The sequence below is a fragment of the Stegostoma tigrinum genome, chromosome 14 (genome assembly GCF_030684315.1).
Source record: "Stegostoma tigrinum isolate sSteTig4 chromosome 14, sSteTig4.hap1, whole genome shotgun sequence".
Taxonomy (NCBI): Eukaryota; Metazoa; Chordata; class Chondrichthyes; order Orectolobiformes; family Stegostomatidae; genus Stegostoma; species Stegostoma tigrinum.
Window position 1 is genome coordinate 42,647,856 of NC_081367.1, and position 25,336 is coordinate 42,673,191.

The following is a 25,336-nucleotide window of genomic DNA, read 5'->3' on the forward strand; positions in this document are numbered from 1 at the left end:
AGGCCCATGGCAGAAGGTGGAATTTGTATTCAATAATTTTTTAAAAAAAGAAAGAATTAAAAAATTAATGATGGCCATGAAGCCACTGTTGACTGTCAGAGAAAAAAAATGTCTGGTTCTCTAATGTCCTTTAGAGAAGGAAGTTGCCATCCCTAACTAGTCTGCCCTACGTATGACTCAACTGCCGTCTGGGAAATTGGGGATGGGCAATGGATGCTGGCTGGCCAGCAGCACCCACATCCTGTGAATGAATAAAATAGTATCAATTAATGATAAAGACCATCTCACAGTGCAGCAATTTAGCGAGGGTGATACAAGAGGTCTGGAAGCCAGGAAGTCTATACTATAGGGCAAAGTTTTTGTCAAGTATTTATGATAGTAATCTAATTGACCATATTGCTTTGAGACATACAATAACTCCAAGGAGGTGAAATGTACAGAATAACAGGAAGGTTTAAAAAAAAATCAACTGCAGAGTTGGTGCAGGAACTTAAAGCTTAAATTAGCATCACTTGGTAGACATTGGAGGCTACATCAAAATAATGGCATCATCTGAACCAAATCAGCAACATCTGGGTGATGACATGAGGTGATACAACACTCTGAGAAGATTTAAATTTATTTGACAATAACACTTCAGAACAACCTGGGCTATCAGATTAAACAGAGAAGTCAGACTGTCCCACAGATTCAAACATTGATTGTGAGAATGCAAGTTCTCACAAACTTTATAAACTGCTGCAGTTTTCATTTCAGTTTCAATATTAAGGTGACTTTATAGAAAATATACTTAAAACAGTATAAAATGTTGGAACATCGTTACTTTACAAAATATCTGATGCGAATGGCTGAAAATCCACAGAAGATGTTAATGCTAATATTGAGCTTAAACATGATCCCCTCAATAGGTTGATATTAAAATCTGGTCAGGTCTTTGACAGAAACCATCAATTCAAATCAAATATTGTTCAGAACATATGATAGGATGACATGCATGTCAAATGATCAGTAATTAGAGCTAAAAGTGGCATCTAAATAACCTGAAAGATCAACATTTAATCATCAAACCACTTCTAAGAAGACAAAACCTTACCGATTTTAAAATTTCAGATCTTCTCTTTGACTGAAGGACATTGATCTGACAGGGAGGAAAAAATGAACAAATACAGTATTAAAATTTTAAACATTAGCTAGCAGCAGGAGAATTACATTCAATCACAATCTATACCTGCATGATCTGGCAATCCCACACTTTTACCATTATCAAACAAAGATATCAACCTTAGTTCCATGAAGAGTAAATAAGCTTGCCAGGACTAGCACCAGTGAACCTAGTGAAGCTACAACACAGGACTACTTTCATGCTAAACGATGAATACAGTGTAAAACAGGCAAGGTGAAGCAATCCCACATCCAAAAGATCACATTATGCTCTCCATTCTGCAACACCCAGTCATGAATGGTGGTGGACAATTTAAAAAAAAACTCACTGGACCAGGAGACTCCAGAAACATCCCCATCAAATAATAGGCAGCCCAGCACTTCAGTGCAATAGGTAAGGCTGAAATATTTTCAAGCATTTTCAGACAGAAGTGCCAAGCAGACAATTCAAGGGCTTCCAAGGCCCGCAACACCATAAATGCCAATCTTCAGTCAATTCGATCCACTCTCACGCCATCAAGAAGCAGTTGAAGGCATTGGATGCTGCGAAAGCAATGGGTTCCGATAATATTTGGGCAACAGTCCTGAAGGATTAAGCTCCTGATCATCTTGCACTTATGGCCAAGCCATTCCAGTATAATTACAGAGGCAGTTACTGAACAATGTGGCAAGTTGCTCAGGCATATCCTATTGACAAAAAGCAGGACAATTCCAAACCAGCCAATTAGCAATTCATTAGTGTCAATCATTAGGAAAATAATGAAAGATGTCATTGATGACTTGATTAAACAGCATTTACTCTGAAATACAGGCAGCTCCTGGGTTGCAAACAGGTTCTGTTCTAAAATCCATTCACAAGTCAATTTGTACACAAGTCATTCAGAACACAACACAGAACAATATAAAATAGCTGTACTTAAGCTTGAGACAAAGTTTGTAAATCAGACGCTTGTAAATCAGGGACTGTCTGTAATCTGCTTATTGATGCTCAGTTTGGATCGAGATTGGGGCATTTAGCTCCTGGCTGCTTTGAAGGTTTAGTCCAAACATTAGCAAAAGAGCTGAACTCCAAAGGGGAGTGAGGATAATTTTCTTGGCATCATTGGATTGTGAAGATTCAAGAAGCCTTAGCAAAACTGGATTCAATAAGAATCAGAGGAACACACTGCCCTGGTTGGAGCCAGAACTCTCAAAAGAAGTTGGTTGCAGTTGTTAGGCAAGTCAGAGAATAGGAATTCTGTATGTAACTTTGACTCCTCAATGCCTGTCCACCATAAACAAGGCATAAGGAGAAATGTTTTGCAATACTCTGCCACCTGGATATGTACAGCTCCAACAGCTTAAGACCACACAGAGCAAAGCTACCTGCTTGACAGGCATCTCTTGTAACATTTTCAACATTTGCTCCTAACAGCACTGATAGTAGCAAGTCTGCACCATTTAGAAGACACAGTGCAACAACTCATTAAGACAATACTTTCCAAGTCCAAAACAAATGTGACCTTGGAAGATGAGGACAGCAGAAACATGGAGAAACTGCCGTCTGGAAATTCCCCTCCAAGCCACACATCATCCTAATTTGGGCTATTCAGTCAATGTAGTTGCATCAAAATCCAGGAAACCCCAACAACCCTCTGAGGGAAATGTACACCAGATGGACTGTAGTAGTTTAAGGAGACAGCTTATGAGCGCCTTGTCAAGAGCAAATAAGGACTTGCAGTAAATGTTTTCCTAGCCCTAGCCAGCATCCCAAGAAAGCTTAAAGATTTATTCATTCAATTTTTATTGGCGTAGAATTCATGACAAAACAACTCAAGAAAGATTAAAGAAAACACACATTCTTTGTTGTTGGGCTGATTATTTTATAATTGTATCTCCAAAGAGCTACCAGGCTAATACAAATTACAGGGCCGTTGACAGTACAGGCAAGACTAACATTAGATTAAATACAACACACGACTAGAACTGACTAACTCCTCCCAAAAGACTGACAGATGAATGCATGGTACATATGACATATCCAAATGATGAAAGGCCTGAACTGAAAGGAACACTGTCAAGAGAAGTAGGACCTAAACTTGTGAGTTTTATCCCCATGGAAGCACAGATAACCATATCAACATGAAATATAAACCTAACAATCTAGCCAACAAGAAAACTGTTAATTTTTTTTTGGAAATAGAACTGACTATGCTTGATCTTCCTGCTAACTAAGAAAGCCCTTGACAGATTTATAATAGCTTATTCACTTATTTTGAAAGCAAAGTCCAACTGTCTTATTGCTTATACATCATAATTGCTTAAAGAACATACCTGTTAAAGATTAATTGGAAAAAAAAGAGCTCAACAAGAGCCTGAATTAGTACCTGCAGATCAAAGAATCAGAATGCACTTATATTCTGCTTCTTGGGCTTTTTGAGATTTCTTCAAGCTTAAAAATGTACCAGCTAACTACAAGCTCCTTTTCAACGATTACGTTGTCAATTCAGTATTTATAAGTGGTTGGCTTACATTTAATAAAGCCACTTCGTTTTTATTTCAGATAAAATGCTTTGAAGTTCCAAATAACAGGTATATTGGAACATTAAATCATTTCCCTCTCCCCAGATGTTGCTAGATGTACTGAGTTTCTTCCGTATTTGCTAGGTTTACTTTCAACCATGGTAACTATATTCTGCCTGCAAATGGTTTGACTTGAACTAGAGAACAAGTTTAAATTAAGTTCACAAACCAAATGAAATCAGCTGCTTTCATACTTCATTTTGTACTTGTGTTACCACAACCTCTGATATTTACTTCAACCACCACCACTGTTTTCAACATCCCTTGTCTTTTGTTGGCACTGCATCATACATCACTACAAATTTTGTCCTTCCTCATCCTTCCCCTCAGATTTGTGACTTGTATTCTGGGTGAGGTTTTTTGAAAACATAAGATCAAGCTGAGGGAGGAGCAAAGAATGAGTGAAAGGATCTTGCAAAGAAACAAGGGAGAACACATCTGGTAAAAGTAGTACAATATGTTGCTTTCTGTGCCAAAACCAGTTTGGTTCAAATGCAGATATCCAGAGAGTGAGAAAGATTCAACAGAAGACATTTTTAGAAGTCTCATATTCAACATGTCTGTAAGTCATGTAAATCTTTTTGTGCCTGTGTTGATCGTTGCTTCTACAGCAAATAGGATATTTGAGTTCTGAGAAACCCTGCAGAGAACAAGTTAAAGAACCATAATGCACTTCACTCTCTTTTTAAAAAAAAGAAAATAAATTGAAGGAAGACTTTGGATTCAATCTCCATTTTTAACAGTACATTTATCATTTTCTCAGATAAGGACTGCTCTGCATTATTTACTGTTTTTTGCTGCTTAATGATGAAATCAGCATTTTTGGTGACATGGCTGAAAATGCAGAAAATGATGTCAGGTCACAGATTAAGATAAAACAACAAAACAGAGAATTTAAAAAGCAGAGAAACAATTGAAAGTGCCAAGAAAACAAAATTGAAGTCAAAATCAAAATTTAAGATCAAAAGAAAAAGTACAAACTGAGAAAAGAGAAGAAACAAAATCTATAAAAGATTAAAAACAACATTTTATAAGCTACTAGCATTACGCTGCAACACTTGTACCAATGCAAAGCAATTTCAAATTCACATTGACAAGTACAAGTGAATCAGGTGTTGATGAGACTCAGCATTTCAGAAGGTAGATTCACTCTAGGACACCATCTCACACCACACTACTTGGCAACAGAAGAAACAGAATTTCAGTCTAGTCCTATTATTCACATGCAAACAGCAGAGTATTTTAAACTATCACAATTTCTTCCTTTTAGCTAATTTAAACTCTAGAAATTAACACCGAGTGCACTTAGGTAATTATTTTACTATTTTAAAAAAGGTATTCTTGCCTGAAGCAACAATTAGGTTAAAGGGATAAAAATGAGAAAACACACACACAAAGCCTTAGACTACCATGAGCAGTGTCATGGGAAAGTGGGCATACTCCAATAGACACTGGAATATTCTGATCCCTTGAGAATCTCTCGCTTTCATAAATCATTGGAATTTTAGGTTAGACATTTTTTTGCAGTTATTTCAAGCACACACAGATTCTTCAACAGAAAACAGTGCGAACATCTGCTTATGCTGCTTCTTAAAGATTTGCACTCAATTTCTGCCAAAACTGAAGAAACTCTGCAGAAATTCCAGGCATTTTCCTGTCAATGTGATTACAGTGCATAATATGCATGCTCACTTAATCAAGACTGCAGGCTATTTCATCTAAGCTAACAGCTCTGTGATTAATAAATATACTTTCAATGTACACTTTGTCACTTTTTTCTTAATAACTAGGAGACATTATTTAGTAAGTTCTTCTTGACTAGTTGCGTCAACTCAATAGTAATGGCTCGGCTGTTGCACGTACTACCTCCACGCAGCAAAAACAAAGCTATTCTGCCAAATAAGTTACCAATAATCCTCATGATATATTTGTTTTATATCTATGAAATCACTGACTGGCCGAACAAGAGGTCAAATAGACTTCAGGTTTCACATGGGCTGCAACAGATAGCACTTTTTGGGCTGCTACGTGATGGCTAAACTTGCAAAGGAGGATCAAATTTCTTCCCATGGCTTTCAGAAAGCAAATGTTAAGGCAGTTGTACCATAATACTAACCTAAACAACACTGGTGCATAACAGCTTCAAACATCAGTTAGATCTTTTACTTTGTCAAATAAATGGGTGGCACATTGACTCAATGGTTAGTACTGCTATCTAACAGCACCAGGGATCAATGCTTTGATTCGACCCTGAGCAACGGTCGGTGTGGAATTTGCACATTCTCCTCGTGTCTGCATGAGTTTCCTCCATGTGTTCCAGCTCTCTCCTATGGATAGGTGGATTGGCCATGGTAAGTTGCCCATTAGTGTTCAGGGATGTGCAGGTTAGGTGGGTTAGCCATGGGGGATGCAGGTTTACAGAAACAAGGAAGGGTGGTGGGTCTGGGTCAGATGCTCTTCAGATGGTCGGTGTGGACACAATGAGCTAAATACTTGCTTCCACACTGCGGGCACTCTATGAATCCATGAAATACTCAATGTAAGAAATGGTATTTTCACAAATGTTGTTTCATAGGCTTTATCACTAAGACGAGATGAAACTATTGACCTCCAAAACTGATTTTCTGTGTTAACCTGTAGTATCTTATGATGCAATGCATCATAGAAATATATCAAAAGATAACAGCTGCTGCACATGCTTGATGCAAATCAGCACATCAAAATGGTGGTTAATGTATGCCAATTTTCTAATTCAGCAGAAATTTAACGATGACCACAAATCCATTGTCAATTGCCAGATAAAACCCATCTGGTTCACTCATGTCTTTTAGGGAAGGAAACTGCCATCCTTACCTGGTCTGGCCTCAAGTGTCTCCAGACCCACAACAATGTGACTGACTCTGAATTGCCCTCTGGACAGTTAGAGATAGGCAATAAATGCTGCCTGGCCAGTGATGCCCTCATCCCGTGAGTAGATAAAGGAGTTCTTTAACAAGTTGTTAAATTCATTTATAATGCTACAACACAAAAAAAAAGTGTTTTCCAAATCTTAAAATCAAGCAAGAACTGGCCCCATGCCTCACCTTCCTTGCTCTACAAAATGCTCCCACTTTTTAAGGGACAATGTAAAATTACATTGTACCTGTGGTACAATGAAATCATTCTCTGCAGTTTTTACAAGAGTTCAGCATTTTATAAAATTAATAAAAATCAATTTTCACGTCAGGAATTATATTTAAAAACATAGGTTCCTTCTGATAAAAAAAATCTTTAACAGAGTAAATTAACATTAAATGCCACATGCCAATTTTCTACAGCAGCATTCAAATATATGGTTTGTAGGTGTAACAAACAATGCGTGTATAAAGGGGTTAGCAGACAAATTCCTCGGGAGATCAGACACTTCATTTTAGATAAAAATTACAGTTTGTATTGGAAATCTGTAGAGGACGAAGGCATTTTGGACAGTGCCGTGCAAAGAAATGGCAAACAGGCTTGAAAAGCCTGTTCAATCTAACTAAATGTTGGAAAGTTATGAACCTTTGATATGCCCTTCCTTTACGCAAGCTGAGCATTCTTCCCCACTGAAGGTAACAAGACCCTCAGCCATGCCCATTTTATTTCTCAGGCTTCAGCTCTTATTCCTTTCTCCCACCCAGAACCATGACAAGGATTCTTCTTTGGGAGTTCCAAATAGGATGCAAGCCATCAATGCCAGGGGGATTTATCTCCTTGTAGCCCCATTGGTTTGTCTAAATCTGTTTCTTTAGTGACAGTACTAGCATTTAATTAATGTCCTGTATTCTTTGGTATTAATGGAACATTCAATGTATCTTTAACCCGATAATCAGATGTAAAAAAAAATCTGCTTAAAATATCTGCCATTTCCTTGTTTTCATAGAATCCCTACAGTGTGGGAACAGGCCTTTTTGCTCAACAAGTCCATGCCAATCTTCAAAACATCCCCCCCAAGACTCATCCCCCTATAACCCACCTAAGCCACACATCCCTGAACACTACAGGCAGTTTAGCAATCCCAATCCACCTCGCCTGCATATCTTTGCAATGTGGGAGGAAATATGAGCACTGAGAGGAAACCCACGCAGACACAGGGAGAACGTGCAAACTCCAGACAGGCACTTGCCAAAGGGTGGAATTGAACCCAGGTCCCTAGCGCTGTGAGGCAGCAGCGAAAACTGCTGAGCCACCATGCCGCCCGTATCTACAGTGCTGTTTCTGATAACTATCTTCGCAGATTCATTTTCTAAGGCCTATGTTCACTTTGACCCCTCTCTTCCTTTTCATATGCTTAAAGAAGCTCTTATTGTCAGTTTTTATGCTCATTGCTAGTTTACCATTGCAATTTATTTCCAATCAATTTCTTTAATCCTCCTCTGCTGGATTTTGAATTTATCCCAGACTTTGGGGCTATCATGATTTTTGCCTCTTTATATGCTTTTTCTTTCAACTTTATACTCCCCTTCACTTCCTTGACTAGTCATGGTTGGTTTAGCCCAATCTTAGAACCTTTCCTCATTGCTGGGCCATATGTTTGCTGGGAGTCAAGAATTACCTCATTAAATGTTTACCACTCCATGCTTACTGACTTTACAGAACATAAAACATAGAACAGTACAGGCCCCTCGGCCCATTCTGTTGCACCAAACTTTTACCCTAATCCTAAATTCTATCTAACCTCCACCCTGACCTTATACTATCATCCTTACTATCATCCTTATCTAATAGCTGCTTAAATGCCCCTAATGAGGCCGACTCCACTACCCTCTCCGGCAATGCATTCCACACCACTACCACTCTCTGAGTAAAGAACCTACCTCTGACGTCTCCCCGATATCTACCTCCACTCACTTTAAAACTAAGCCCCCTCGTAATAGCTACCTCCACCCTAGGAAAAAGTCTCTGGCTGTCCACTCCTATCTATATCTCTGATCAAATCTAACTGCCCAGTTCACTTTAGCTAACAGTATCTTCATTTCATCCTAATTCCCTTACTAGCTTCTTAAATCAACAGATCTTGCACTATTTTCACCATCTCCTCCATGATACTACCATTAAGTTTCCCCTGTTGCCTCCCAAAACTCCAAAAAGATTATTCTATCCACACCTCTGATCCTTCCTTCAATTACACCCAAGCTCATTCCCATGGTCCCTTTCCATGTCAGCACAAGAGATACAACTGTACCATTTTACTCCTCCTTACTTAGAGGCCAAGAGGCCAAGATCCCAAAACACTCCTTCCCGCAGCAACACAGAGATTTATTGTATATTCCATTTACTGCTTTGAATGCAATCTACTTTACACTCAGGAGAAAAGATTGGACAACCACTTTGCCAAACCCTTCCATTCGAGCCAACAAGCATAGACGTAAGCATCTTGTCACAATCATCCTGACATTTAGATGCCCTCCAAATGCATTTCACCTAGTTATCATTCCATTTGGACTTGCATCACCAACTCTTTTCAGTTCAATCTCTCCTATCCCCTATCCTATTTATTGGCCCTCTGAAGCTTTTCTAGTCCTCCATCTTTCACGTCTTTAAAAACTTATTTCTTTACAAATCTTTCCTATTTTGGTGAAAAGTCACTAACCCGATACATTAACCCTGACTGTCTCTCTCTGTCTCCATAGATGCAGTCATACATTCTGACTACTTCCCGCACTTTCTGTACTTCATGGACATAGCAACGTCATGCTCAGTAAAGATATACATCAAACTTTCTTTATACTTTTTTTTAGAAAAGGGAACTTCATGAATGAAATGGCAAAATTGGATCAGTATTATTTAGGGGACTTCAAACAAAAACAAACATAAAAAATTCAGTAGCATTAGATAACCTGACATCACAGTGCCAAATTCTGCCATGCAATACAAAGAATCAGTATTAAAATCTAAAACCATCCCCTTACAACATATTCGAGTAAAAATAACAAATCGTGCAACACTCATCGTACAATTGCTAAGTGTGGTGAATTACATGACAAAAATTGGAACCTACTTTTTAATTAGGCAGGAAGGACAATTACTTTTGCTGAATTACTTAAAAACCCAAAAAAGTATATGCATTTATAAGCACCTATAAGATTTGGAGCAGTAATTCTTTTTGAGAATTCCAAAAACAATGACTGAGCATTTCCTTTGCTGTTTGAGGTGCTGAATGAACTCTGGCATTCTGTTTTTGTATTAGATTCCAGCTCAAGTATTAGTTTCAAGATCTAATCATTAGGGGTAGAGAAAACATCTCTTTTTGAGATTTGGATTTCATGCTGATTCTGGATCAAATTCAGCATTAAAAGGAATGAAAGGCTATGTTACAATTGGCGATAAAATCAAATGGATACTAGTCAGCAATTTAAACTAGACTGACACCAGAGACACTCATTTCTTGGGCTTTTGCCCAAAATGGCCTTTGCATTCAAATTTTTAAATTGGCTGCACAGCTGATTTCTGGTGGTGGTTGATAGTTTAAAAACAAAGTTTCATGATGTTTTGGTGGTGGGAAAGTCATTTAGTTGTGCGTGATAGCACTTCCAGATATAAAAGCAAGAAAATAATAAGTGCCTCTGGGGTTCCAATGGCACAGTAGTAATGGCCTGACCTCTGGGCCAGGAAGCTAAGTTCAAGTCCCTTCTGCTCAAGAGGTGTGTTATAACATCTCTGAACAGGCTCATCACAAAATATTGATCATGAATTAATTCCTTTGGAGTTTATCATTCACCACTCTTGTGGTGCAGTGGAAGTGTCCTTACCCCTGGGTCAGGAATACTCAAATCCCACCTGCTCCAGAGGTTTTGTAACATTAGCTCTAAACAAGTTAATTAGAATATAGAAAACGAGCCAAGAAGCCATTTCGCTTCTTATACTAGGGCTCGTTGCACAGTGATAGCATCCCCATCTCTGAGTCAGCAGGTCCAGGTTCAAGTTCCACCTAGGGGTGTGTAATAACATATCAATCTATTCAGGTTGTGTTATGTTTAGAAAATATTAACCTACTTGATAGGCTTTACAATCTAAAGACTTCAAGAATCCGTGATAGCAATTTAATAAAAGTTGAATTTAAATTGCTGAAATCTTCATTGTTAAATTAGGTTTAGCAATAGAGATAGTAGGAACTGCAGATGCTGGAGAATCTGAGATAACAAGGTGTAGAGCTTGATGAACACAGCAGGCCAAGCAGCATCATAGGAGCAGGAAACCTGACGTTTCGGGCCTAGACCCTTCTTCAGAAAGGATTCTTCTGAAGAAGGGTCTAGGCCCGAAACGTCAGCTTTCCTGCTCCTATTATGCTGCTTGGCCTGCTGTGTTCATCAAGCTCTACACCTTGTTATCTTAGGTTTAGCAATATCTTTATTCAGACAAGATGCATTCCCTCCATCGTTTGTCTCACAAAACTCCTGATGTGTCTTTCTAGGGCAAAAATTTTAAAAAACCAAAACGCATAACTATACTGTTGTCTAATTCCTAATTCCTACGATTAGGTGCAGTTCATTGGTGACTTTCTTCATTTGCTTTTGTGGTATTTTACTGCAGAATTACCAAGAGTGTTGAGTGTATTGTAGGCGTTTATTTAAAAAAAGTTATGGAAAATATTTGTTTAGTAAGAATTTTGAATTGGAAATAATTACTATTTTTCAGAGACAAAGATCAAAATGATATCATATTGTATGAGATCACACATTTTTATTCAATGTTAATAAATTCTTTTTAAGCTCATATACAAAAACGTAAAAGTACTACAATATTACTTCAGGCATGATTCTGTGTTTTTGAAGATCAGAAAACAATTTCAATCATCTGTTAAACTAGTACAAATTTAAGAGAGGCTTCAATTTTTCTTTTCATTTGCAGGAGAGAAAAAATCTCTTGGAGGTTTATAATAGGCGACTTCAAATACTTAAACTACTGCCTGAAGAAATGGATTAAAAATACCAGAAGACATAAAACGAAAGGATTACTTTGGAGAAGAAAGATCCTACCATTTTGCATACTGCAAACAGAAATAAATACAGTAGATAGCGGACCATATTCAGGTGAGACAGTGAGTCACATATAAATTTGCATTCTCATGTTTGCAATGCAACTGATTTTTAATTTAAACAAGATATGCTGCAAACGGTAAAATTTTACTCAGTTGCAGTGCCTTTTTTTTGTTTTGCTGACATTGCAGTGATGAAGAAAAAAGGTTTAATACTTTAGTTCTAAATAGTTCAAAATAAATCAGATACTTTAGTAAGTGTAATCCTGTATATGAGGCAATAAACTTTACCTGCAAAACATAGTCCAGTGCTATATGTCGAAAGCACTTGCGTGTTGCTGTTAGGACGTTCGTAGCCTCTTCCACTTCATGTTGCTTATTTCTTTGAACTTGAGCATTTTTCACTAACGCATTTTCTTTCTCTTCACTGACCTTGTCAAACTGTTTTTTTACGTCTTTAAATTTTCTAAGATCCCTGGAAAAGATAAATACAAAGAGCTTGTATTTGCGCAGTACTTTTTATGACTGCAAGTAATCCCAGGAAGCTTCAAGAAATAATCAAGTACTTTTTCCATTTATTTATTTGCAGGATACGGACATAGCTAGTTATGTCAACACATTGCTGATTGCCAATTGTCCTCGAGAAGATGAACAGCTGCCTACTTGAACAGCTCATGGGAACTATATCCAGTCCAGTTAGGAAGCCGGTTCCACGATTCTGATCCGGTAAGGCCGATGGAACTACAAAATAGTTTCAAATTAGGATAGTGTGCGTCTTTGCAGGGAAACATATAGCTGGTGGGTGTTCCTATGCAACCACTATCCTCTTCTTTCTATGTGGTACACTCAAAAATTTCAACAATGCTGTCAATAAACCTAAGGGGAGTTGTGACAGTGCAACTTGTAGATGGAACAACACAACTGCCACTGTCCACTGGATTTGAAGGGAACTACATCTAAGGTGATGGATGGAATACCAAGAGGGCTGCTTTGTTTTGGGTGGTGTTGAGCCATCCAGAAAAAGGTTGCTGGAGCTGCATCTCTCCAAGTGAGGACTATTCCAGCATACTACTGACTTGTGAAAAGTAGATGGTGCATTTGGAGAATCAAGAGGTGAGTTCCTAGCCTCTGACTCGCTCTTATACCCACAATATGATTGGTCCAGTTCAGTTTCTGGTCGATAGTAACTCCCAGGATATCAGGAGTGAAGAGTTCACCTATGCCAGTGACCAAAGGCAGATGGTTGGATTCATTGCCTGGCACTTGTGTGACATGATTGCTGTTCGCCACTTGTCAGCACATATTTAAATGTTATCCAAATCTCACAGTGCAGGTCCATAAGCAGTTTCAGAATGAGGAGCAACAAAAGGTGCTGAACATCTTGCAGTCATTAGCAAACATCCCGACTTCTGACCTCATAATGGAAGAAAGGGGATTGCTGGATCAGCTGAAGATGATTGGGCCACAGGGTGCTACTCCAAGTAACTTCTGAAATGATATCATGGGGTTGAGGTGACCAAACTCCAATAATCCCAACCATCTTCCTTTGCGTTTGGTAGGATTCCAAGCGATGGAAAGATTCCCTACCCCATGAATTCCTATCATCTCCAGTTTGGATACCATTCTCTGTCAAATGCTGCTCTGATGTCACAGACATTTATTCTCACCTCCCCCTTGAAGTTCAGCTCCTTTGTCCATGTTCAGACCAATGGTTTAACAAGGTCAGCAGCTAAGCGGCCGAGTTAGAACCCAACTGATCAGTCCGGCAGCAAGTTATTCCTAAGTTATTGCCACTCGCTGATAATTGATTTATTTGTTGTCATATGTATTTTGTAACAAAATACAGTGAAAAGAGGTGTAAAATGTTAGCACTCTCCAGAGCCAGCTTAAAACACAGAAAAATAAACCAAAACACAGAATATCAAGGCAGAAAAACAAAGAAAAAAAAAGTGTTCAACTTTACAGTCCTTGTAAGTGTTCTGTCTTGGGCCATGGGCCTGGTAGGCAGGCACGAGTCTCCTTTGCCACACCATGCCAGCACCGGAATGGAAGTCACCACTCTTTGGCACCCTCTCGCCTCTATCGAGGCCCTCACTGGATCTCACCAATGCAGACGGCACTGATTCCAGCAGGTACTGCACCATGTTCTGCCACCGCCACATGGCTTTTGGCCCACTTTGCAGATGCAGCCACTGCTGATGCCAACAGGTCTCGTACTGGGTCCAAACTTGCTTCTGTCACCACCTCCACAAATCTGTGCTGGATGCAGATGCCACCAGGAACTCAAACTCAAGCAAAGTTTTAAAAAGAAATTAAAAAAGAAAAGGAAAGCAGATAAGCCCCAGGCTCAGAAGTCCTACCCCACCACTATCTTACCCTAAGTATTTTGAGAACATGGGTGTTACTTCGCTGAATTGATTTATCCTGTTTTGGACATACCTGGGCAACGTTCAACACTGTTCTATAGATGTCAGCATGGCAGTACAGCCGGGACTGGTCTAGAATGGTGGTGCCTGAGACATAGTCACACGTAGAAACATACCTTGCAAACCATGTCAGTCCACTGTCTGCTGTGGAGCAGCTGTTCTTAATTTTGATACAAGTCTACAAATGGGAGCAATGAAAAATTCCACAGGATCAACAGAGCTGGGTTTGCCTATATGATTTCTGGTGATTTCGTCTTTGTGAGCAGTCTATCCTACTTCTTTCACTTCATTTAAGCATGTACCAATTTGGGACAAACAAGCAGCTCACCAGGCCATTTCAGAAGGCATTTAAAGACAACAATATCACTATGGGTCTGAAGTTACGTCAGCTGACTTCTTTGCTTGATCATTGAATCAGGTAAGTTTGAGATAATCAACAAGTCTTAAGTTCCAAATATTTTAACTGAGATTAATTTCCAACAGCTGTGGTGGGATTTGAACCCATGACAAAGCATTAATCTGGGTCTTTAGATTACTAGCCCAGTGATAACATCACTCCGCCATCTCTCTACAAAAGCAGGGAAACAAAACAATCAAAATGCACACAGCAAAGATTCCCCAAATGGCAATGCAAGAAAAGACCACCTAATTTGTCATCATGATGTTAAAGTATTCTTCATTTCAAATGTAATATACATAATACATCTGCACACCTAAGCAAAAACGCAGATCTTTCAGATGGAATTTCTTCACAAAATCAGACTAAAATCAAAAAGAAGTTTCAAAAATATTAAATAATACAGTGATGAATTAAAAATGCACTTTTCAACGACCATTTGGAAGATGGTAATTTAGCAATTAAAAATAAACAAGTTAATGACTCAAGGAGTAAAATCAGGTATATAAATGTGCACTCGAAGAAAGTCTGGCAGAATTGATACCTGGGTTTCAGGTACCTATCCTTTTAAAAGAATGTTAAATGAAAATTTAAAAAGGCAACAGGGAGAACAAAGAGCCAAGAGATAATAGATTTACAGAAAACATTGATCAGAAAATTCTGAACAACCATCGTGGGAAATGCATCCTAATTTTTGTTAGCATACAACGCACATTCACCAAAAACACACCAGGAGTTAGAAAATTATAGATGTAAATGTAAATCCGGAATGCTGCGTTTACTTCCATCAGAGGAAAAAAAAAGGCCAAGATTTGATGCAAAGATAGTAAGAATGGCCAATGCGGGAGTCAGAGAAGGGTCCCAACCCAAAACGTCAGCTTTTGTGCTCCTCTGATGCTGCCTGACCTGCTGTGTTCCTCCAGCTCCACATTGATGTAGTTAGATTTAAAAACTATACTGGGTTAAGAGAGAGTGAATCAAGGAAGAATACACTAAACATAGTAGATACGCTCCAATAACCTTTCATTGTGTGGCCTTTATTTGTAGGTGCCCTGATTGTTCAAAACAGTTGATGTACAATAAATTGGACAAGCTAATATTCTGGGATAGCATATCTACTGTAATTTTCTTCCTTTTTGCCTTCTGGGATAGCTCTTTCGACCCAGAGCAGCTGCTCATGCTTCATGTTTTGGGAGCTGTCAGCAGTTCATCAGTACTTGACTTATTGGTACAATAGGGCTTTAAAATTTAGTTACAGATTGGAAGGCAAGACCATGTGGTATACCCTTAAATTATTTAGCTTTCATAAATTTTTAACCAGATTTACCTGATAAAAGGTTGGCCCTGTTTAATGAGAATTATGGTTTTGTAACAGAAGTTCCAACAACCAGGAGTTAATTTCTGCTTAGCAAAGAAGGGGAAATAATTATGTTCACATCATCAATTCTATCCATTACCCCTATTTTCTGTCTTTATTTCTATCCCTATTCCCCTTCCAGATTAATAAAGTGTGAAGCTGGATGAACACAGCAGGCCAAGCAGCATCTCAGGAACACAAAAGCTGACGTTTTGGGCCTAGACCCTTCATCAGAGAGGGGAATGGGGTGAGGGTTCTGGAATAAATAGGGAGAGAGGGGGAGGCGGACCGAAGATGGAGAGTAAAGAAGATAGGTGGAGAGGAGAATATAGGTGGGGAGGTAGGGAGGGGATAGGTCAGTCCAGGGAAGACGGACAGTCAAGGAGGTGGGATGAGGTTAGTAGGTAGGAGATGGAGGTGCGGCTTGAGATGGAAGGAAGGGATGGGTGAGAGGAAGAACAGGTTAGGGAGGCAGAGACAGGCTGGGCTGGTTTTGGGATGCAGTGGGGGGAGAGGACGAACTGGGCTGGTTTTGGGATGCAGTGGGGGAAGGGGAGATTTTGAAGCTGGTGAAGTCCACATTGATACCATTGGGCTGCAGGGTTCCCAAGCGGAATAGGAGTTGCTGTTCCTGCAACCTTTGGGTGGCATCATTGCAGCACTGCAGGAATTGTGTAATTACTCCGCCTCTGCCGCATCTGCTCCCACGATGAGGCATTCCACTCCCGCACATATAGGATGTCCACGTTCTTCAAGGACCGCAACATCCCCCCCTCAGTGGTCGAGAACGCCCTTGACCGCGTCTCCCGCATTTCCCGCAACACATCCCTCACACCCCGCCCCTGCCACAACTGCCCAAAGAGGATCCCCCGCGTTCTCTCACACCACCCCACCAACCTCAGGATACAACGCATCATCCTCCAACACTTCTGCCATCTACAATACGACCCCACCACCCAAGACATTTTTCCATCCCCACCCTTGTCTCCCTTCCAGAGAGACCACTCTCTCCATGACTCCCTTGTTTGCTCCACACTGCCCTCCAACCCCACCACACCCGGCACCTTCCCCTGCAACTGCAGGAAGTGCTACACTTGCCCCCACACCTCCTCCCTCACCCCCATCCCAGGCCCCAAGATGACTTTCCATATTAAGCAGAGGTTCACCTGCACAAATGCCAATGTGGTATACTGTATCCATTGCACCCAGTGTGGCTTCCTCTACATTGGGGAAACCAAGCGGAGGCTTGGGGACCGCTTTGCAGAACACCTCCGCTCGGTTCGCAATAAACAACGGCACCTCCCAGTCGCGAACCATTTCAACTCTCCCTCTCATCCTTTAGATAACATGTAAATCATGGGCCTCCTGCAGTGCCACAATGATGCCACCCAAAGGTTGCAGGAACAGCAACTCATATTCTGATTGATACCATTGGGCTGCAGGGTTCCCAATGTGGACTTTACCAGCTTCAAAATGTCCCCTTCCCCCACTGCATCCCAAAACCAGCCAAGTTCGTCCCCTCCCCCCACTACATCCCAAAACCAGCCCAGCCTGTCTCTGCTTCCCTAACCTGTTCTTCCTCTCACCCATCCCTTCCTCCCACCTCAAGCCGCACCTCCATTTCCTACCTACTAACCTCATCCCACCTTCTTGACCTGTCAGTCTTCCCTGGACTGACCAATCCCCTCCCTACCTCCCCACCTATACTCTCCTCTTCACCTATCTTCTTTTCTCTCCATCTTCGGTCCGCCTCCCCCTCTCTCCCTATTCATTCCAGAACCCTCACCCCATCCCCCTCTCTGATAAAGGGTCTCGGCCCGAAACGTCAGCTTTTGTGCTCCTCAGATGCTGCTTGGCCTGTGTTCAGCCAGCTTCACACTTTATTATCTTGGATTCTCCAGCATCTGCAGTTCCCATTATCTCTCCCCTTCCAGATTGTTCATTTTTCAAATCTATCTCCAAAGCTTCATTTCCCACCACCACCCCCCACTTAAGTGTTGTCAGGTGCCCTTTTTGTTTGTAGATGCACTTTTGTACAGATTCCACAGAATTTCCCCTGAGAGTCAATGAGGGAGGATCAATTTAAACATCAATATTAAGTCAAAATTAAGATTAAGAGGTGCTGGAGGAATGGATGCTTTGTCAAAGGGGAACATAGGAGCAAAAGTAAGCTTTTCTGCCATTGCACTAGTCAAATGGGATCCTGGTTCTCCTGATAATTCTCAATTCCACACTTCTGCTTTTTGCTATAACCCCTGACTCTGCTACTAATTAAAAATCCGTCTCTCTGTCTATTCAGCCTTGAATATACTCGACAAAAGATCTTTCTTGCTCAGTGCTCTGAATAAAGGATTGGGAAGTCATGTTGAGGTTGCGCAGGACATTGATGAAGTCACTTCTGGAATACTGTATCCAGTTATGGTCACCCAGTTATAGGAAGAAGATTGTGAAGCTGGAGAGGGTTCCAAAGAGATTTAGCAGCATGTTACCAGGTATGGAAGGTTTGAATTATAAAGGAAGGCTGAAACTTTCATTGGAGTGTAGGAGGTTGAAAAGCGACCTTGTAGTTCTTTATAAAATAATGAGGGGTATAGACAGAGTTAATAGTAACTCTTTTCCATAGGATGGGGGCTTTCAAGACTAAGGAGTACATTTTTAAGGTGACAAGAGAGATTTAAAAAGACATGAGGGTCAAATGTTTTATACAGACAGTGGTTGGCACGTGGAATGAACTTTGAGGAAGTGGTGGATATGGGTACAATTACAATGTTTAAAAAGACATTTGGATAAGTACATGAATAGTAAAGGCTTGAAGGGATATGGGCCAGGTGCAAGCAGGAGGGGCTAGTTTAGTTTGGGATTATGTTCAGTTTGGGATTATGTTCAGCATGGACTGGTTGGGCCAAATGGTCTGCTTCTGTGCTATATGACAAGGTGATGTGACTAGTAGCATTTCATTTCTCCAACAAAAAGCCAGCACACTGTTAAAGCACTACCATGTTGTAAACTTCACGTGGTTTTGTCAATAAAATTATTTGAAAACTGTTGAAATCAACTAGTCCAATTTCCTTGTTTTGGCTATGTCACTTTGTCAATGGGATATGACTCATGTCAAAAAACATGCTTATGTGAGGCATATCGTTATCAGCAACTTGCATAACAATTAATCCTTTAATAAAGATCTTCGAACCATTACATATGAATAGCAAATGTAGATTCAATTAGGCAAGGAAGCACACCAGTCAGTTCACCCATTTGACTCAGTACTTCATAATGTTTATCTCAGTAATCTTTCCGATACTTTTCCAAACTGTCTACAGTAGAGCTCTCTCAAACCAACAGCCAGCCAAATCACGGAGTCAGATGTACAGCACAGAAACAGACCTTTGGTTCAACTCATACATGCCAGCCAGATATCCTACATTAATTCTATATTAGTCTACATTCAACCTGGAAAAGTGTGAAGTGATTCATTTTGGAAGATCGAATTTGAATTCAGAATACAGGGTTCATGGCAGTGTGGAGGAACAGAGGGATCTTGGGATCCATGGCCATAGATCCCTCAAAAAGGTACCACCCAAGTTGACAGGGTTGTTAAGAAGGCATATGGTGTGTTGCCTTTCATTGGCAGGGGGACTGAGGTTAAGAGCTGAAAGGTTATTTTGCAGCTCTATAAAACCCTGTTCATACCACACTTGGAATATTGTGTTCAGTTCTGGTCACCTCACTGTGGGAAGGATGTGGAAGCTTTAGAGAGGGTGCAGAGGAGATTTACCAGGATGCTTCCTGGACTGGAGGGCAGGTCTTGACAGGAAAGGTTGAGGGAGCTTGGGTTTTTTTCCATCAGAGCAAAGGATGGAGGGGTGGCTTGATAGAGTGGCAAGCCAGAGACTTTTTCCCATGGCAGAAGTGACTATTACGAGACGGCATAATTTTAAGCTAATTGGAAGAAGGTAATCGCGAGATGTCAAAGGTAGGTTCTTCTCACAGAGTGGTGAGTGCATGGAATGCACTGCCGGCAGTGGTAATAGAGTCAGATACATTAGGTACATTTAAGCAACTCTTGGATAGGCATATGGATGATAGTAAAATGAAGGATATGCAGGTTAGTTTGATCTTCGAGTAGGATAACACGTCGGCAAAACATTGTGGGCCGAAGAGCTGCACTGTACTGTACTATGTTTCTCATCTACTCGCATTTGCTAGCATGTGGCTGATATCTCTCTAAACCTTCCCTATTAATATACCCATCGAGATGACTTAAAAGTTGTAACTGTACCAGCCTCCAACAACTCCTCTGACAACTCATTGTACACACGCACCACCTGATGCATGTGAAAGTTGCCCCTTAGGTCCCTTTTGTGTGTTTTCCCTCTCACCTTAAACCTCTGCTCTCTACTTTTAGATTCTCCTACTTGAGGAAAAGACCTTGACTATTCACCTCATCCACCCCTCACGATTTTATAAACATCTGTAAGGTCAATCCTCATCCTCATCCTCCAACAGTACAGAGAGAACAAGCCTAGCCTATTCAGCCTCTCCCTACAATTCAAACCCTCCAATTCTGGCAACATCTTTGTAAATCTTTTCTGAATCCTTTCAAGTTTCACAGCATCTTTCCTACAGCAGGGAGACCAGAATTTCTTGCAGTATTCCAAAAATGGCCTAACCAATGTCCTGTACAGCCGCAACATGACCTCCCAGTTCCTGTACTCAATGCACTGACTAATGAAGGCAAGCATACCAAATGCCTTCTTCACTACCCTGAAACTCCACTTCTAACAAACTGTAAACCTGCATCCAGAGATCTCTTCATTCAGCATCATCCCCCAGGACCATACCATTAAGTGCCCTGATTTACCCTCCTAAAATGCAGCACCTCACATTTACCTAATCAAACTCCATCTGCTACTCCTCAGCCCATTTGCCCATCTGATCAAAGTCCCATTGTACTCTGAGGCAATCTTGTTCACTGTCCATTACAGCACTAATTTTAAGGTCATCTCAAACTTACTAATCATATCTCCTATACTCACATTCAAATCATTTCTATAAATGGCAAAAAGCAGTGGATCCAGCACCAATCCTTGTGGCACACTGATGGTCACAGGCCTCCATTCTGAAGAGCAACCCTCCACTACCACTCTCAGTATTCTATCTTCCAGCCAATTTTGTATCCAGATGGATAGTTCTTCCTGTATTCTGTTTGATCTCACCTTGTTAACCAGTCCACCGTGCAGAACCTTGTCAAATGCTTTACTGAAGTCCAATATAGACATTGAAGACAGTGGTAGACATCAACAGAGAATGTTACACTAGTGAGTTTCAGAGAAGCTACAATACAGCATGTTCAGAGACGGAGGAAATCGCGTAAGGCAAGGAGATCGGATTTTTATAAACAGCTAATACGTCATTTAACAGCTATAACACAAATTGCAGAAGGGCTGTGAAGATCAGGTTTCACTGAAATAACGAGCAAGCATTACAATTTCATAGCTGATGTGGAGGTCTAAAATTTAGCTTCAGGTGCAGCTGTAGCAATATGAGTGATTTATACAGAGAGAAAAAAAACTTTATAAAACTACAAGTGAAAAGGACAGCCTTTGGTTTTAAGCCTGATTAGCAAAGTGTTAGCTTTTAAGACTTCTAGCACTTCTAAATCATATCTTCCTTTTTGTAAAGCTCTAATAGTGAATACTGTGAGGACACATTTTCCTTTAAGTTTGTACAGTAATCTATCTCGACTGACTTTTAATATTCAGGACTGGTATTAAGTTATCACAGAACAGTGCTTTTGAGCAGTAAGACTGTGCTAAAGCTGCGTTTTTGAGCAAAGTGTGTTGCAGATGTTTTTCAGCAATTTCTGAATCAGTAAAATGTTAAAGGGGGAGAAATGGCTTTAAATAGGATGATGTGCTCTTCCTATCAGATGTAGGAGATCAGCGAGAATATGAATTTTGCTGGAGACTTCGTCTGCAGGAAGTGTGTTTGGTTGTGAATCCTATTGCCAATCCTAATCCAATTGGAAAACAGAAAGGCTGAGCTTGTACAGTAGACAAGGGTAGCAACTCAAAGAGTTTAGCAGAGAATGAGGCAAGACTGACAAATTAAACTGTGTTTAATTTGATACAAGATGCCGGAGAGGTAAAGCAGATGAACTTAGGGCAAGGTTGGGAACAGTTCCTTTATTCATTCACGGGATGAGGGTGTCACTGGCTAGGCAGCATTTATTGTCCATCGCTAATTGCCCAGAGGACAGTTAAGAGTCAACCACAATGCTGCGGGTCTGGAGTCACATGTAGGCCAGTTAAGGGTGGCAGTTTCCTTCCCTAAACGACATTTGTAAACCAGATGGGCTTTTCCAACAATTGACAATGGATTCAGTCATCATTTGACTGTTGAATTCAATAAATGCCTGGAATTAAGTTCCACCATGTGCCACGGTGGGATTCGAACTCAGGTCCCCAGAACATTATCTAGGTCTCTGGATTAACAGTCCAGCAATAACACGAGGCCATTGCCTCCCATTGGGTATGGCATGGGTATGACAGAAGCTTGGCTCAGGGATGGACAGGGCTAGCAGCTTAATATTCCAGGGTATAGTTGCTACACGAAGGATAGAAAGGTTGGGGCAGGGGCAACACAGGAGGGGGAGTGGCGTTTTTGAATATAGATAACATTATGGCTGTACTTAGGGAGCATATTCCTGGAAAATCTCCCAGTGAAGGTATATGGGTGGAATTGGGAAATAAGAAAAGGGGCCATCACCTTGTTCAGATTGTATTACAGGCCCCTAATAGTCAGTGGGAAAGGCTGTAAAAGGGCAATCCAGGAAACTACAGACCAGTGAGCCTTACATCAGTGGTGGGTAAATTGTTGGAGGGGATGCTTAGGGATAGGATTACATGCATTTGGAAAGGCAAGGGTTGATTAGAGATGTTTAACATTGTTTTGTGCACAAGATATTGTGTCTCACTAATTTGATTGAGTTTTTTGAAGAGGTAACAAAGATGATTGAAGACGACAGAACTGTAGATGTCATCTATATGTACATCAGCAAAGTATATGACAAGGTTCAACATGGTAGACTGGTTAGTAAGGTGAGATCACATGGGATCCAGAGAGAGTTGGCCAATGGAATACAAAATTGGCTTGAAAGTAGGAGATAGAGGGTGGTCGTAGAGGGTTGCTGTTTGGACTGGAAGCCTATAACCAACAGTGTGTCACAAGGATCAGTGCTAAGTCTGCTGCTTTTCAATATTTGCATAAACAATTTGGATGCGAGTGCAGGAGGCATGGTTACTAAGTTTGCAGATGACACCAAATAGGTGGTGTGGAGCACAGTGCAAAAATTACCTTAATACACAACAGGACCTTGATCAGATGGCCCAATGAGCGAAGGTGTAGGAGATGAAGTTTAAATAATCGTAAAGTGTTGCATTTTGGTAAAACAAACCAGTGCAGGACTTGCAGTTAATGGTAGCGGCCTGGGGAATGTTGTTGAAAGACGACGCTTAGGGCTTCTTTGAAAGCGGAGTTGCAGCTGGACAGGTTGGTGAAGGTGGTGATTGCCTTCACTGGTTAGAACACTGAATACCGCAGTTGGTATGTCACGTTGCAGCTACACAGGACTTTAGTGAGGCTACTTTTAGAATACTGCATTCAAGTCTAGTCGTCCTTCTACAGGGAGGATGTTGTTAAACCTGAGGGGGTGTGGCCAAATTTTGCAAGGATGTTGCCAGGATTGGAGAGTTTGAGTTATACGAGATGCGAATAAGCTGGGCATTTTTCCATGAACCGTTGGTGGCTGACCTTACAGAGTTTTATAAAATCATAAGGGGCATGGATAGGGTGAATAGTCAAGGCTTTTTTTGCCTATGGTGAGAGAGTCCAAAACTAGAGGCCATATGTTTAAAGGTGAGAGGGGTAAGAATTTAAAAAGGATTGAGGGGTTAACTTTTCATGCAGAGAGTGATGCCTGTATGGAACGAGCTGCCTGAGAAAGTGGGAGGCAGCAGATACAATTACAACATTTGAAAAGCGTCTGAACAGGTATATGAATAGGGATGATTTAGAGGGATATGGGTCAAATACTAGCATATGGCACTAGATCTGATTGGGATGCCCAGTCAGCGTGGACGAGATGAACCAAAGGGTCTGTTTCCATGTTTATGACTCTATTGCGACTTTTATAACAGTGAAAATTGATTCAGACTGCTCTTTCAGCAGAGTTGTTTCAACAATAATACAAAAATAATTAGATCCAGTACCACTGTCATCATTCTGTAAATGTTTAATTCTTGTAACTTTCATTATGGTGCAATATCTCAAAGTATGCTTACCTAAACCACTGCATGGCAACTATTTTTACGAAATTAAACAGTAGCTGTTACTGGTGATACAGTTCATGAGAGGAAATTTATTCTTGTTGTTTCCAAACTGACATATCACTAAATGCAGAAATAGTATAACATTCCTAGTTTCACTGAGGTTCACACATTTAAAAATTTTACTGCAGAAAAGATGAAAAATTAAGTAAAATTTAATGGCTAAAAGGTTAATAAGAACAAAAAATAAAGATGCCTACTCTTTAACAAATGTCTGAAGTTGTAACTTGATGGATCTTTGGGCTTGGTCAAACAGAATCTGAAATAAAAAAATAAAACATTTTACAATAGAGGCAACAGTTACTGAAACTGAATTATTTAAATCAACAGAAGCATTCATGGTGCGTGTTCGAGTGTAATTTTCTACTCATGATCTGAGACTTCACATCCAATAGTCTCTTATACTTTAGTTAAAAACATGATATGAACAGGAATTACATCTAATGCTTGCTCTTTACAATTGCAATTGATTTCGTAACTGACAGCAAATTCTTTCATCTCCAGTGCTGAGGTTCTTGTTAAGGGAAGTAACCAACATAAATCCTCAGTTCAGAACAATACATCCTGAAGAATTTTTTCCATATCTCTCAAATCCCACAAAATTATAACTCATATTCATGTCAATAAGAATACTTATAGCACCACGTCTAAAAAACCATGAGCTCCTGGTTTTGCAATAAACTGATTAAAAGTCATCATATAAAAAATATTCCATCTGTAAACAGTAAAGGTTCTGTTGACTACTCACAAAGTACATTTTTGCCATAACCACATACAAGTCACAGTTTCCAAATTATTTTCAGGCAAGGAAGTAGCTTCATTCTACATTTTTGCAACAGGCTTTTCAGATGATTATCTCAGAAGCCGCAGTTTTAAATCTTTCTGTGGTAAATCTTATTTAACAGCAAGTCTCCATCTCTACTACAACTCAGGAAGTTCATAAATTTCTTCACGCTCACCATATAATACTTTTAATCACTCTTCTTAGTATTAATAAACGCTGAGATAGTTAGCCTTCAGGCACATCAGCCCAGTGGTTATTTCTCACAT

At 40.2% G+C, this 25,336-nt stretch overlaps 1 protein-coding gene across 6 annotated transcripts in view; it reads right to left on the reverse strand.

Annotated features, from left to right (window-relative positions):
- LOC125457614 (arf-GAP with coiled-coil, ANK repeat and PH domain-containing protein 2-like) overlaps positions 1–25,336 on the reverse strand; it is a 155,466-nt gene that overhangs the window by 66,621 nt on the left and 63,509 nt on the right. For all 6 annotated transcript variants that reach the window (XR_009446667.1, XM_048542090.2, XM_048542088.2 and 3 more), the window contains exons 5-7: positions 24,487–24,545; positions 12,011–12,194; positions 1,094–1,138 (exon numbers count right to left, since the gene is read on the reverse strand). Coding sequence is in view for 5 of the 6 variants with exons in the window: in XM_048542090.2 (XP_048398047.1) it covers positions 1,094–1,138; positions 12,011–12,194; positions 24,487–24,545 (288 nt within the window). In the remaining variant the exon portion in view is untranslated. The remainder of the gene's footprint in view (positions 1–1,093; positions 1,139–12,010; positions 12,195–24,486; positions 24,546–25,336) is intronic.